The 17,252-nt window shown below is 28.6% G+C and overlaps 1 protein-coding gene across 3 annotated transcripts in view; it reads left to right on the forward strand.

Annotated features, from left to right (window-relative positions):
• Nucleotides 1–17,252, forward strand: part of LOC106691478 (uncharacterized) — a gene marked incomplete at its 5' end in the record, with an annotated part of 68,659 nt that overhangs the window by 933 nt on the left and 50,474 nt on the right. For all 3 annotated transcript variants that reach the window (XM_067047132.1, XM_067047131.1, XM_067047130.1), the window contains 2 exon segments: nt 747–1,028; nt 11,455–12,772. In XM_067047132.1, coding sequence (XP_066903233.1) covers nt 747–1,028; nt 11,455–12,772 — 1,600 coding nt within the window.

Below are 17,252 nucleotides of genomic sequence, written 5' to 3' on the forward strand. Positions count from 1 at the left end.
TTTATTTTACATTTCTTATTTTTATCTATTATTATTTATTTACTTTTCCATTTATATTTAAAATGTAAATGTGGAATGATTGAATAGTTAGATTGAATAGCCTAATACTTGGGTTTTGAAAAAAAGTTTTTATACAATTTTCTTAATTCCTGAGTAGTCAAATTAAACTGGGAAAAAATTGCTTACATTACTTCCAGAAACAAAATTTAATTGAGATTTAGTTTATTACAGAAATTTAAAAAAAATTATCAAACTTCAATTGCAATTTAATATTTATCAAAACATCACTTAACAACAATTGTTTTATTTTATATTTACATATTAATAATAATAATAGACATGTTATATGAGGCAATCTCTGCTTTCCCTTTGTCTGATAGGCTTTAGCATATTCTGCAATATTTTATATGGACCGAATGCTATGTTGAAAAATACTAGTTGGGGAACAAAATACAACGTTTTCAAGATTTTGATTTCAGCTTATAATATTCTGATTCACTTATTGGCTTATCTCCATTTTTAACGTATTTTTTAAATGATTAAAATTTAATTCTCTTACAATAGTTGCCAAACCACATCTCTTTTTATTTTTCCCAGGTCAAACTGATAAAATATATGGCAAATTCTTGGAAAAATGTGTTTTGATCTAGAATTTGTTCCTTGTATAATCTAATTCTTGAGACTTAAATAGACATTGAATTAAAGTGATTTATCCAATTGTACTCACCAGATCTCCTCTCTTACAGGTCATCCAGTCTCCTCCAATTCGAAACGCTGGAGAAGCAATGCGAGACAGTTTTCAGAACGACAGCCTCCGCGGAGCCCTTTCATTCTCCTTCGCTGGCAAGCTCCTTTAGCTTCGATTCCTTGGAGACCTCGAGGTGGCGGTTCTCTGGATCGCCAGACAGCCTAGACGGAGGACAGTCCACCATCAGTTCCTCTTGTTCTTCCAGTAGCCACATCTCCAGCTCAGATGAAGAACGTGTATCCAGGTCCTTCTCCTCTAGGAGTGGAAACGAGAGCTACAGGTAAGCCCATCACTAAAATATGCCTCTGCTAAAATATGTACTTTCTTCTTTTTTTTTTCTTTATTCATCATTATCCCTTGTCAGTTGATCTTGTCCGTTGCTTGATTCCTTTTTTCATAATATGGTCCAATCATTCCATTCTGACTCACATTTGCATCATTCCTTGATGTCATTTTTATTTATATTCCTCAGTATTTTATTCAATCGTTTTATCCTCTGAATGTGTCATTCTTTTCCTGTTTAGTTTAATTATGATAATAATAATTTCTTTATTTGTTTATGAGGCAACCCCCATACAAATAGAGTTAGCCTGTGAAATACATACATTAAATAATCAATTGTAGTAATTTTACAAAAATGATGAGATAAAAGTCGCTAATAACAAACAATATTTATATTCATTAGCTTAAAACATATTTAACAATAAAAAGTTTACTTCATATTTAATAATATTTAAAAAAAACTTTACCTCCAATTGAGACGATATTTATCCTGCTCTAAACCAAAGGTTTTGTGTTACATATATAAAAAAGAGTTTAAGATCCAATCCTGAGGGATTCATACAACTGATTTCGGTTGATATTGCTTAGTTTCGGCATACATCGGATTCGGTTCTCATGGCACGTGGGACAATTTGTCAAAAAATGGAAACAATCCTCCAGAGCCGTTCCATCACACGCTGGACAAAGCTTCTGTGGGTCCAAAGTATATTTGTTTGGACCGACACTTAGAGTAATTGCATATTTACCGGAGAGTCGTAGTTGCAATTATTCTCCAGTGAGTTATGGGGGAGTTGATTTTTAAGTAGCTTTGAGGATATAACTCAACAAAGTCGACACGTAAAGTTTCTGCCTGGCATCCCACGAGATTATTTTAGCCTTCGTAAAAGTACTCAGTACCACCCCGATGCTTATGTTACTTTTAGATACTATATGCTTCATTACAAATTATGATAATGAATTATATAATATTTTCAAAACTTATTTTATTAAAGAAAGCATACAAAAATGTATTTATAATTATGGATAAGAATAAGTGAAAATATTTTTACCTTGATGATAATGATTTATATAATATTTTCAAAACTTATATTATTTATGAAAGCATACAAAAATGTTTTTATAATTACGGATAGGAATAAGTGAAAATATTTTTAACTTCCCGGAAAGGGGAAAGTATTGACCCCCGGACCCTCCTCTGGCTACGCCATCGATGAATTTACAAATTTTGGTATAAGTTAACAAAATTATATTAACTACATTGTTAAATTAATATATAATTTTTGTGAGGATATAATCGGAATGGCAGCGTGTTAAGTTGGTCGCTATCGGCTATAATGTATGGTAATGGGCTTATTTGGACCCTTGAGCGACACCTGCTATTGTAGAGGATCGGCACCAGCTCTGCCACATGTCCCTCGCAGCAGATGGCGTTATGCTCCGTTAGGTCTCATATACAGTTTTATTATTTCATCCTTCCGTGTTTCAATAAATATAAATACCTATTTCAATTAATGCATAAATACATTTTTCATTGTGAAATGTATGTATAATAAAATATTTAATGTTGTTATAAAAAATGAAATTTATAAGAAAAAAATAAAATTAACAAATTGAATTAAAATTATCAAAATATATCTTAATATTATTGGTAATGATATAAAAATTATTGCTAAAATTACTAGAGGTTGTAATAATAAAATCAATTTTTAAAAAATGTTTTGATTGTTTATACTTTCTCTAAATATTTATCATTAATAAAAAGTATATTTTAGTAACTACTAAACTATTTTTGCTGAAAACATTTTATTTGGTATTTCGAGAAGAAAGAATTTTAAATCATTTAATTGTTTTAAAAACTTAAATCGAATCTATGCTTATTTTGTAATAGACCTCAACCTAATTAGTATGGGTGTAATTATTTTTAAGCTAATATGTTTTTTTTTAAGTCATGAAAGAGGATGATTAAAAAAAAAAAAAAAGCGCCAATATTTCGTGACTTTTTGAAAACAAACATTTTTGTCCAAATGTCTGGACAAAACAAGCTTCAACGTCATGATTAGAAAATCACAAAGCTTAAATTTCCTGATATATGTGTAAAATTGGATACACATATGTATTAAAAAAACATAATTAATGGGAAAATTCAACTTGAAAAAATCTTTAAAATAAATTTAAAGGTTTTTTAACCTTTTAATTCGTTAAATAAAGGTTTTAAAAAAGTGCATTTAATTGTAATGGTTATTTTAATCCGCCATAATTGTCTTTTCCATCAATACGTTTGCAAGTGAAATGCATTTTTAAGTTCCTATTTCATCTGTGCATACGTCGCAAAATCGATTTGTATCTAATAATACTTTGAAGTTACATTATTACATTACAGTTCATGTTTATTTTAGACTTCCCAGAAATAATTAAGAACATTCTTGGTTGTAATCTTAATCTATGTTTTTTTCTTTTCTAATTCACAAAAATATTTAATGAAGGGTTAAAAAAAAAACAACGTATTTTACAAAAAAAAATATGGACTTTTAAGAAAAACATGTAAACAACATATAAAACGGTGTAATATATAATATAAATTTGTTAAAAATCGCACGAAAAATTCTGGAAACATAAAAATCTTTCCTTTAATGATAACTGTGCATAAAGAAACTAATTAAATATTTCTTTAATGACAAAAATTGGTCTTTAATAGTTTAAAACGTTTTACTTTTGTTTTCCACCACAATTAAAATTCCATAATATAATGTAAAATATGAGAATATATAAAATAATATGACAACTAGAAAATAAAAAGCTAGATACTTATCCCTACGTACCTGTCAGTAATCCTCCACAGCCGAGGAAAAAAAGTTCTCTACACAAACTCTTAAGAAAGGTTAAAGTATTATGTGGAAACGTCAAATAATATAAAAAACTTTTTGGGAACTTGACATTTATCGTCCTTTGGGGAACTTGATTACCGTTTTGACAAATGTAATGTCGTAACAACCCTATTCCTGAAAAAAATGAGACTATTAAATGGACAATATTTTATTTGTTATTATTAGAGAAAGTTTATTACATCCTCTATTGTCATTTTATTTTATTATACTTAAGGAGCTAATTTTTATAATTCAAAACAAATTAAGTTCGCACAAAATGAATGGTTTTCCGAAACCTTATAAAGTGCAGGTCGATATTTTGCTCCATTAAAGATTTCATCTCTGTATGAAATATCTTAAAATTAGAGTTAAAACCAGTAACTCTTCTAATGAGATAAGGAAACTACGCATCCGGAAAAGAATCCTCATAGAGAGCAGTTATATCATGATACATTTCTAGGATATGGAACCTGTCATTCACTTTTTTTTATAAGAATTTAGTTAAAATGTAATATATTGTAATGTAATAAAGTATCTTCACGGGGGTTATCAGTCGGGGGGGGGGGGGAATACGTTTATTTTAATATAATCAATATCAATCTATACCATTTAGAATTGATGTTTGAAAGTTTTTATTTTACTGAAATAGTTACAACAATAATTGACAATTTGTTGAAATAAAATACTTATTTTATTGCGTTTGGAGTTCGGTAAAGGAGATTTTCTTAAATAAATTTTAAACAGAGTAAATCGAACAACACTGAAATTTTTTTTTTAAGTGTCTTGAAGATTTTATAAAATGTTTTTCAGGAAATTATTTTCTTTATCTCTCTTTAAAATGATGACTTGCAGTTAGTTTTTTTTTTTATTCATTGAGTTAACTTTAAAATTAAAATTAATTTAGATTCAATATTTTATTCAGACCCAGTAATGAAAAGAATCTTAAGTGTTAGAAAGAATTATTTTCATATTACTTTTTCATTATGAACTTATAAATAAAAATTTTTCCTCGCATTTTATATATCCAAAAACAAATTTGTTTTTGTATCTAAAGTAGTTGATTCTGTCAGTTTTGTGTTCGGTCATGATTGGTCGAACCATTAATTCGATTTTTATAAAATTCTGAGGGACTTGGTGGGTTGATACTTCCTCGTTCCATACCGGTTATATTATATTCCATTCACTACGTTTGCTTAACTTATGTCTAGATTTATTTTTCCTCATACATCCATATTTTAAAAAAAGGTACGTCTGAATTTGCTTAAATTTGGAGTTGGGGATTAATATATTAATTTCATTAGATTCCATCATCAACTATGAATCAACTTTCTTTTACTTATGCCTATTTCTACGCCACACCTGTATTTCGAAAACGGCTCCTCCGATTTGGAGATTATTGTTGTAATCCCAGGCAATTGTTTGTTGTAATACAATAGTAGTGTTGTAATGCAGGCAAATGTACTTTCCTCGACACTCCTATATTTAGGAATCAGTGTAGACATAATATCAATTTTATCAAATACTTTCGCCTACTGATACAAAAAAAAAAAAGAAATGATTTCCTTGATTCATTTTTTTTTCAACAACGCCTCAAACCTAAGATTTTATTCACGTCAAACCATATTCATAAATTTATATGTTATTACGTGCCTAGAAAAAATATGCAAAAAAAAAATTAATTTTCAGAAAAGAAACAAAAAATTAAAAATAATAATATAAATAGTAATCTATACTAGTCCGTGTACTTGACAGACTTTTTTTTTTATTTAGTAGCTCATGTTTATTTATTTTATTATATCATTGAATATAAAATTCAATTATATTTTTTATTATTAACGGCTCGGATTAATGAGATTGATAAGTGTATTGTATATATTTAGGTAATTGCTTTTCCTGTCCCCAGTTAATATTTGGGTCAGTTTAGGAGTTATTTTTAGAAATACCTTTCTGTCTAGTTGGTTTCTAATGAAGCCAAACGAATGCTTACCTTTCTAGCTCCTGACCTAATGTCCATTACGTTTTCTATATTGAGCCTCGTAGAGTTGAACCGTGTAACAGAAGCCACACTGAGGAGAATGGGCGGGAAACGTGAGGTCATTAATGCTTACTCTAAGGGTTTTTCATCAATGTTGCCAAGTCAATAAGAACTTGTTTCTCTAAGAAAAAAAATAGTCACAGGAAAGAAACCAGGAAATGAATGCATATCTGTGACAGTAAGCTGGAGGTTAATATAATTCTTTATTTTACTATCGTTAACATAAATCATTCATTTATTTTACTTTTGTGCAACGGAATCTTACTGTCAAATATCTGTAGTTTTTTTTTTATTGATCAAAATTTTATAAAACAAAAAAACTGACTTGTTTAACATAAAATTTATCTATACACTCCCGGTTTATTTGTACAAATTAAATATTCTAAAACTTTTTCTCGACACAAAATACAGGCTTCACAATTAGGATTTCTTTTTAAATTTTTCTATTTTAGAAAAAAATTTATTTGAGAAGAAAGCCAATCTCAGCATTATTTTTTTAAATATTAAGTACATATAGGTAGGTTTAATCAGAGATTAGATTCCTTATTGGTGCAATATGACTTCAGAAATTGAAGATTCTGCAATACACTTCACTTTTTTATGGAAATTTTGGATCGTGAATCCATTAAACATGAATAGAATACAGAATATACTTTATTTGTGAAAGACGAAATACAAATTCATTACATAAAATACAATTATACATCAAAACCTGAGTCTAGTGTTACATTACAAAAACAATAAATAAAAGATAAAACTAGTACTTCATAACATAACAGTAAACAAAAAATTACGCTATTAACATAATATTCATTAGTCCATTATATTAAACTTAAAATAATGAGGATTATTTTAAATAAACGAAAGCGTAATGTAAATAAAGATATTATTTGGCTTCGAAAAATATTTACAAGCTACTATTTATAGACCACTTACAAAATCAAGTATATTACAACAGTTTGATATATTTTCCATGTTTTGAAGGTCGCAAGATACTGATATGGGTGGCTTTAAGAAATATTGTCTATTTTCTTTAAAGGTTGGTCAATGTAGGAGGATTGGTACACACCATTATTAAAATAGCTTTTGCAGAATGAACAGAGTTCAGTTGCCTTGAAAGTGAGGGTTTTGCTTCCATCGTGTACTCTGATGTACTCCGGGTTTCCTACTCTTAGTAGGTTGATGCACCTTATTTTTTTTTTTTTTTTAATTTTGCTTATATTAAAACATGTACCCCCCAAAAAAATTGGATCGTTATTTCCAGAATAAAATGATTTTTGTTTTTCATCAACTTAAGTTACACCATTTGTGAATAATTCAAGTTAACATAAACCACTACAAACCCATCTGCTTCTTTTGTTATACAAAAATGGCGCCCATTGAAGCTAGATAAAAAATAAAAAAAATTAAATTTTTATTTTTTGACTACACAGTTATTTAGAAAGCTACAAAAATAAATTTATTTTATTATAAAATGGTTTAAAAAAAAAAAAATTGAAATGGGCGGACCATCAAAGAAATTTTTATTTTAGTGAATAGTCGTAAATTTTTTCTTTTTTCTATTACCACTGCTACGAATACAATAAATAATCTGTTACTTGAGCTTAGTAATGACCATACCTGCTGACCCAAAGATCAAATGCCCTCAAATAAAAAGGGCAATATATCCCTAAGTAGACCACCTGCCGGGGCCCTTTCTACCTGCAGCTGTCCCAAGTGTTCGCAGTCTGTCCTCAGTCAGTGCATCTTCTGTCAGTGAGTCAGTTCGTGTTGGTGGCTTTGTGTATGTGTTGTGGATTTGCGAGTGTTTGTGAATGTTTGTGTTAGACGTTTCCGAGGATTAATACATTGTCATTCCATTCCTTGGTAAAGTATCTTCTTTTTTTTATTATTATTATTATTTTTTTATTGTAATTTACAACTGTACAAAATAATACAATAAGTAAATATGTTGTATGTTTCATATACACTTGAAAATCTTAGGTCCCGTGGCCATCTTCTTTTCAGACGCCTCGGAGGATTATCAGGGATTGTTAAGGATGAAAGATTAAGAATTAATGGGTTAGGATGGTTAAGGAGTTTGGAATAAAAAGACACATATCTGTTTTGGGCCAGTTCTGTTGTTAAGGTCTTTGTGAATGAGCTTATTTGTAACGTAATAAGGAGCATCAAGGATTTTACGTAGGATTTTGGATTGCAACGATTGGATGTGGGAGTAATTAGATGGTTTGGTGGAGCCCCAGAACTCAATTCTATATTTCCAAATTGGTCTGATTATCGTAGTGTATACTAAATTAAATAAATAAAAACTACTATCTCTACGAAGATATGTATTATAAACTACTTTATTGTAAGTTAAATTTTCTTTATTTTAAGTGCTGGCAGAGTACTACTATGGATCTAGAGATATATTTTTTCAAAAATCAAACATTTTAAACGAACAACTAGAAATTAACAGTTTGTGAATTTTTGTTTCAAATAGCATAAATATCTACGTCCTATGGTTTCTGAAATAAAGTTTTTCGAAACTCAAACTTATTGTTCGAACAACTATAAATGAATTTAATTTTAGGAAATAACATGAAAAGTACTATTCCTACGAAGGTAAAGGTCATACTACTTTATAGTATTATACTACTTTATAGTACGTTAAACTAGAGCGCTAATTGACTAATGATAAATCTATTCGTCATATAGTTCCTGAGATATAGATTTCTCAAAATAAATTAACTAACTACAAATCTTTTAGTAGATTTTTAAGAACTGTTGTTTTTTAAAAAGCTATATCGCGAGAATTATTGGACATATATAGCTCTATTAGGGCTCACATTTCAGAAAATTTACTCTTCTTTAAATAATGTTCTTCTAGATTTGGTAATGTTGGTAGTTTTTAAGATATAGAGCTCTGAATGAAAAATTAATGTTTTTTAAAGTTTTTAACATCCGCCATTTTTTATTCCCCTACCTATACTTGGCAGACTCATCTGTTTTTACTAGTAATTATAGATAGTTTTCATTGAAGTAATAAAAAAATGGGATGAAATAACTGCCCATATTTTTTTTTTCTTCCCGGGTCTTGTACTACATCGCTTTACTACGAATTGTCGCCATCTAAACTGATTTTTTTATCGCTTCCCTCCACTACTTGATAACATCTGAATATTTTTCGTATCTCTCGATGTTTTATAAAATGTTTCAATAATTATTATTTCTAATTATATTTTCTTTTGTTACTTTTTTATTACTAGCTTTTTTGAAATATTTATCTTATTTATGACAACCTTATAATTTTTGTTCACATTTTTTGTATGAGTTTTATAGTTTACTGTTTTTTTTTCAAATTTTTGTGTTTTTAATATCAAGTATATACAGTTATATTGTCAGTGCAAAGCCTATAACACCTATAAGAGGAGTTATGTGTGAAAAAAGGCCTGATTCGTTGCTTAATTAAATTAATTATCCAATTAGTAAGAATTTAGACCTGTCAGCAATTTGTTTCCGTTTTATGTGTAATAGAAGCTAATTTTTGATATTATGTAGATGACCGGAATTTTTGCATACGGCATCTGTACTAAAATTTATATTTGCACTGCTTCCAATTTTTAACAATTTTATTACACTTAATGAATATTTTTAATATTTTTGATAAATTGATATATATATATGATTTTAAGATTTTTATTATTGTGCCGTACATTGTTTAATTCGTCTAATGTACACATTTTGATAAAATAACTTAGCAATAAGAAACATAGTCTAGTTTGTTACATGATTAATAAATAGATAAATCATACAAAGAAAGGACAATCTTCTGTGACGTCAATTGCGAGAATATTGTTCCTTGATAAAGTAATTTTTTTCCCGAATGGACTGAAGTCATTTCATCTCAGAAGTAAGTTCCATTTACCGAGGAGACAGTTGAAGAAATCCAATTAACGCGCTCACTCAGTTCTTACGCCTTTCCAAAATGGTCCTATTCCAACTCCTTTTTCAATTTATTTTTGAATTATCTCCTATCACCTATTCAAGAATAGTCAGTCATTCAACTTCCAAGTCATTTAAAAATATCATTAAAAAAAAATTAATTCAATCTAAACTACAATTGAAAATCTACAATTTCGCTCCAACTGATATTAAATCATTACGTTTAATTAAATCATAATATTCGTTTCTTTTTTATTTATATATTTTTTCAATTAATCACTATTCTATCAAATTATCTGATGTGTGAATTATTAAAATTATCAATTGAAAAGGGAATATAAACTAAAATTTGTTCTCACTACTACGTAACGATTTGTAAAACTGATGAAATATTTAAAAATATATTAACTAAAATTGGTTTTAAACCAATAAAAATGTCAGGAATATTCCTAGGAAGGATTAACGAAGATGTAGAAGTCTTACAAAGGACTTTATAAAAAATGTTTTCTGATATTCTACTAAAATCTTCTAAGTATTAGTGGTCGGCGAATATAAAATGACATTAATTAAATTAATTTTTTATTAAAAAAAAAGTAAATTTAACTAAACGATTACCCATTTTATATATATAAATAATTGATTGTATAATTTCAAATTATGAGAAAGATGGTCTGGGTTGCGGTCAAAAGAGATTTTACCTTTCGCCTTACTTTGTAAGCTTCATCAGGGCTAAAAAGATAAAAAAAACAATTAAAAATATTTTAACATTATAGCATAAAATACAAAAGCTAAATTAAGGTACGGTAAAATTATACAAATATAATTAAAAACAAAATAATATAAAATGAAAGAAAATCCATGATTTTTTGCATAAATCTAAAAAAATATAATTATAAATAAATGAAAAAATCTTGTTAACCCCCTCAAAGAAAAATACCAATTACTCGCATAATTTAATATAATCGTATATTGTAAATATAATCGTAAACATGTTAAAACATAAAGTTTGTCATTTTGAATTATTATTATAACAAAAATTATATTTAAAACAGAAAGTTTGTGATTTTGAATTATTATTATAACAAAAATGATATTTGAAACTATTTATAATTATCACTTAGGGAATTAATGATCTTATATAGAATAATTTAAATATTTATTTACTTAAATAAGCTGTTTTAAATAAATGTAATTTTATAATTTTCATACCCTGTAATTTTATTCTATATACAAAGAGAACAAGGTATTCATTTAGGTTTAGAATTTACTGAAAATAGGTTTTGAAAACTTTCTATGTTTTTCTGGGTTGAGGACATTTATTTATCAATTGTTTGAAGCTATAAACTCTTACTTTCATATTTATTACAGAGTAAGTGTATATTGGTCTATTTAACTAATAAGAACTTCTACGTAATCAAGGATAAAACATAAAAATGAGAAACATTGAGTTATAGACGAATTGAAAGACAAAATAAAAATAATCAATTTTTGACCCAATAAAAAAAAGCTCTAACTTCACATTCATACTTATTTACAATTAGAATTTAAGGACAATTTAGTTAATTTTGCAATATTAATTGTTTATTATCGCGTGGTTTCAGATCATCCCTAAAGTCTCATCGCAGTTTTGACAGTCTGGTCAATTGCCAAGAGAAAACTTCTTCCCTAAACGGCGAGTTCTCCCAGAGCCTCAACAACACAATGCTAGCTGTGGAAGAAGAGGAACCAACTACTGCACCGCCGCGATGTCTCTATCAGACGGTAGAGTGCCTCAATGAAGTAGCCGGGAAGCCAGCGAGCAAACCCCAGGAGACCAAGAAGAAGAGCCAGAGGTCGGCCGAAAACCTGAGCGAGGATTCAGGATTCGGCGAGCACATCCCTCGAGGCCACCTTCGGAGGGCGAGCAGTTCAGGGGGCTTTGCCGGGGCGGAGCAGGAGGATACGGGCTCCCAGCCCAAAATAGACAGGCAGCCAGGGTGGGGAGAGGCCAACTATAGCTACTGGCAGAGTGCCCCCGATCTACTGGACCAGTCTCGTTCTGCAGTCGAGAAGGTATCCACTACCTCCCTTATCTTTCCCGCCCACGAGGAAGACACCGATATCCCCGAAAGCAAAGGTTTCAACATGAACACGGTCAGCACGCCGAACCTCTACGGAGAGGAGCTGGAAGACGGAGAGTACGAGCTCAAGTTTGGTGACAATACATTGAACAGAGCACATAGTTTCAAGGAAGGAGAGCTTCGTAAGTCAAAGTCCAAGGGGAGCAACATCCAGATCACGACGAGCTTCATCAATCTGAATGCGAGTGCTGGATCGCTGCATTCGAAAGTGCACTTCAGTCCGGTAGTGTCGGAGGTGTCGTTCAGGGACACCAGTGAGGAGGAGCTAACGGAGAAAGTGGGGAAGGATGTGAAGGTCACAGAGAGTGGAGGGGGCCCGCAGCATAGGCCAGTAGTGGTGGAGCAGCCTGTCATGGAGCAACCAGCCAAGAAAAACAAAATAGGCGGCTTCTTCCAGAGGTTCAGTCTTCGAAGGTTATCGGGAAGAGATAAGAAGAAAAAAGAAAAGAAATGGAATGGGGCCCAGCAGCAGGGGCCGCAGAAGACGGTGGTAGCGGCGCCAGAAGTGGAGGACGTGCAGATTATTCCGCTCCACCCCCCTGAGGCTAAGCCCCCCAAGGCCCCACAGCGGCTGCGCGAGCCACCTCCGGACCCCAGTGCCATGCCGACCGCCCCCCGGGCAGGCCTCCTCGAGACCGACCTCGACACTGTCCACGATGGGCCCCCGAAGACCAGGAGCCTCCTCGACCTCGGGGCCGGTGGCTCCAGGCCCAACCAGCAGCCCCCATCGTCCCCTGTCGATAACAGGGCCAAGAGCATGGAGTTCCTCCTCGACAAGCAAGCTCAGTTCTCGGTCAAGGTAATTCTTATCTCTTATCAATAGTTATAAGTTGTTAAAATTACTTATATATGTCAACTGGATATACATTCATTTGTTTACTACGAGAACTTAGTTGTTATGAACGTTATATATAATCACTTAACACATATATTTCTAAAAGTTTAAAAAATATTACGATTAATAGTCGTCTTAAAATTGCCAATAAAGCTTTCCCATAATTAAAAAAAAATGTTTATTTTTTTAACTTATAAATTATTGTCAACTTAATAAATTCAGTAACTATGGAAGATTAAGTTATTACCATTTTGAAATCATAAATCTTTACATCATACACATAAGACAAACACTACTTTTTAGAAATATACATCATTGAAGAGTATAGCCTGCTTTCGGCCGAATTGGCCTAGGTATAGATTTAAATTATATATTTAATAGAAACCAATATCATCATAATAGGATTAACTTAATAATTTGAATATGTTTAAATAAAATTCTTTTTTGCAAATTTTCCCGTAAATTTAACGCACTCATTAAAATTATAAGTCTTTATATTTTGTACATTTGTCTTAAGAAACAGAATAGAAGCAAATAACAAATACACTAATAAAATTAACATAATAATTAAAATATTTTTTAAAAAATCCTCCTTCAATTAAAATAAAATTTATTTTGAAGAATAATGATTAGGTTTTTTGTGTTATTTAATTTCCCGTAAACTGAACATATTCACTTACGCTTAAATTATTAACTTTTTCAACGAATTGATCTTCCTGTTATATTCATTACTCTAAAAGGATTTTAGAAATAATGTTTTCAATAAAAATATATGTATAACTTAAACTAAACCTCTCTAAATTAAAATTACAATAAAATTGCCTTATAGAAACAACAGCATTGTTTCTATTTACTTAAACTTAACGCATTCGGTCATACTGAACGTAAGATTCTTAAAACCGGAATAACTAAATTGAACTTTCTATAAAATAAATTGAACTATTTAATTTAATATAAACCATTGTACGCTCACAAATAACAATGTTGGTGGATTGTCCCAATAAACTCCATTAAAATAAATTTGTGATTCTAAATATAGATATTTAATATTTTACATATTAATAATAAGAAATATTTAGTTATGAAAATACTACGAACACAAATTTTCATAAAAATAAATTGATTCTCTAATAAATTTATTAAACGATTTTAAGTTATTTGTTGAATGATGATTATTTAAAATTTAAATTTTTATAATAAATAAATGCTATAAATGAATTTGATTCCATAGCTTCCATTGAAGAATCAATGAAAGATCTTTTCAAGTTGAACGACCTCAAATATTGAATAACAGCGGTAACAATATTATTTAATTCAGTATAAATATCGAACAATTCTAAATTAACGCTTTTGTTAAATAACTTTAATAATATATATTTATTTTAATTATTAAAAATAATTGTTTACTGATTGAATATTATTATGAATCTATTTATTTTCCTTTAACAAGATAGTATAATTCCAATTAAATAAATCGAACAAATTTTATTCATTATTTTTTAAAATTAATTAGTATATCAGTTCTTTAAATCAAGGGAAGAAATGAATAGTAATTTTAATTAGTTATTTTGAAATAAATATTTATAATATCATTACTTCGTATCCTTGTAGATTAGAAAAAAAGTTTTTTGTTTCTTTTGACTGTTTTTTAAAATAACGAGCTCGATGTTTTATTTTTTTTTACATTTTCATAACATCCCGAAGAACATTTTAAAATTTAAAATACAAAATTCGTTCCTGTACCTAAAATCCGCTGTAAAGGATTGGCTCTTTTGTATGCAAATTCTATTTATTATTCAAGGTAGGGCTCAAGGACCTTCCGTTAAATAGACAATTTAGGCGTTTTTTTCAAATTGACAGATCTTCTGTTAATTAACAGAAAACCCTTCTCGACTGACAAAATAGTTATATATTGCACACTAATCGATATTTTCTTTCATCCATTTAAAGTCACTTTAAAAGGAAAAGACAAGACGTGGGTTCATTTAAAAAAGGGGATTTAATCCAAGCGGAATCCACCCAGTATCATTGTCCCGTATTAAAAGATTAAAACGGCTTAATAGAGTCGAACGTATTGGACATAATTCGATTAAATTCTTCTTTCTTTTTTAATTGTATGTTGTTTCTTTACCTTTTAATCTTATCTTTCAAAGAATTTTATTTTATCATTGTGGATTATTTCAGTAACATTTTTTTTTATTAAAACAAGTTTTACTAAATCCACGAATTCAATCTTTTACATAAATACCTTCACTTCAAATCGTTTTCGCCAGAATAAAAGTTTCCTCGAAAATTCTCGACTGACAAAAAAAATATGTATAGATACCTATACAAAGCGGTGGTAGAGACGAGATATCTCTAAAATATTATTTGATTTTTTTAAAAATCTAAATATGAGTAAGAAACCTTATTGTATATTTTTTCACCCAAACAATCACATCATCGTAACTTCAGTAATGATATGTAGTTTAATAATTAATTAAATATCTCGTTAATTAATTTTAAACTAATAATAATGTAATTATTTGCATGTACTGATTAGTTCTTATCTTCTTCAATTTTAAATATATTTGTCTATTCATACTTTGACTTCATGAGTTTGACTAATACATTTAAAATATTTTAATATTATTCTATCATCTTAGCTTTATTTTATTTTTTAAATCTAAACTGTATTTCCAACGTTTTTCCTTCGTAATTATTTTTGCTTTGCATATTTATGTTTTTTAAATTATTTATACTAAGATTTACGGCAAACTATTAATATTTAGTTCGTATTCAATAATTTAATTAAAACATTCAATTCATTATAATTTTTTTTTTTTAATAAAAATTATGTTAACATTCACTTATATGAATATCAAATTATGAATGTCTTAAAAAATGTATTTTTTTTAAAAATTTAAACTGATTACAATAAAAATTTAAACTGAATGAGTTTTAACAATCACCCTAAATGTTGTAAACTAAATACTACATATTTTCTATTGAATTATAACTTTAAAAACTTGTTTCGAATATCACTGTTCAGCATCTATGTTTAGTTTTAATAATTAAATGAATAATTTATAAACTGGTTTCCACTTATTGAAAAGTCTCTAAGATCATTAATTGTTAATAGTTCTTTCCATTTCTTTGATTTCTGCTCTATTTTGAATTAAAATTAGATTAATAATGGCATTCCTATGTTTTTTTAGTTATTTATTTCTAATATCTTTGTCTAGCATCAATTATTTTTGTTTAACATTTGATTAAATTCAGTTAGGTAATACTACATTTTTTTGAAAATATTTAATTCTAATGTAATAGTTTAATGAAAATACATTTGATTTTTTATCAAAACGTTATTAATTAAATCTATGATTTGACTAACATATATTTATATGAATATCAAATAAAAAATTATTAATATCTTTTAAAAAAAAATCTTTTACAGATACAATATGCATTTTTAATGATTACTCTACTTTATGGTCCATAAAACGTGTAAATTCAATAACATTTTGAGATCCAGCAAATTTCGTGAATAAATCGAACTTAAAAAACTCAGTAAATAAAAGAAGTATGTGATTTCTTGAATGTATTAGCTTACAAGAACCACTTAATTATTGAGATTATAAATCGTATTTTATAGGAGTTCGATGTAATTTTTTATTTAATAATTAAAAATATATATTAAATATTTAAAAAATTAAATTGTGAATATTATCTCAAATAAAAGTGTAAACCCCTTCAGTTCAAGTATTATTATCACTATGGAAACACCATACGTCTTAATATTATTGTTAAATTATCAACGATAATCTATATTGACTCATTAATATTTTTCATTCATCTATATTGACTCATCAATATTTTAAAAATAGTATACCCATTTACTATTTGAGTTTTTTTGACCGCACCCTGACCATATTCCATTCATCTAGACACACGGTCAATCAACAATCTTCCATTTTTCGTGTTAGAGGTGTTTAAAGAATAGTAAATCATTGAAATAATTCACCAATTTTGAGGAATAGAAATATTTTTTATTTTCCACGAATCTTATCTCTACATCTCGCATGACATAAGTCAATTGACCTCAGAACTCGATAAAAGTTATATTTATTATTTAAATGCTGTTGTACTGTACAGGAATAATTCTTGTGAAATTCATAATTTAAATATTATATTTATTCAGAATTATTTAATCTGTACGTGTTGTTTCGTGTTAATCATTGACATGACTGTATTCAACCTATCCACTATTTTTATATTATGTAATGCATGTTTTTCTGAAATGATATTAGTAAAATTGTTGACAACAAGACAAAATTTAAATTAATTCGTAATTAAATATAATTAATTTATTTATTAATTATTAGGAGAAAAATAAATAAATAAAAATATTATTGCATTTATCATTAATAGAAAACTGCTAGATAAATTACGTATGATGAGGGAA

The sequence above is a fragment of the Halyomorpha halys genome, unplaced genomic scaffold, assembly GCF_000696795.3.
Source record: "Halyomorpha halys isolate HHAL.00 unplaced genomic scaffold, Hhal_1.1 Scaffold2400.1, whole genome shotgun sequence".
Lineage (NCBI taxonomy): Eukaryota > Metazoa > Arthropoda > Insecta > Hemiptera > Pentatomidae > Halyomorpha > Halyomorpha halys.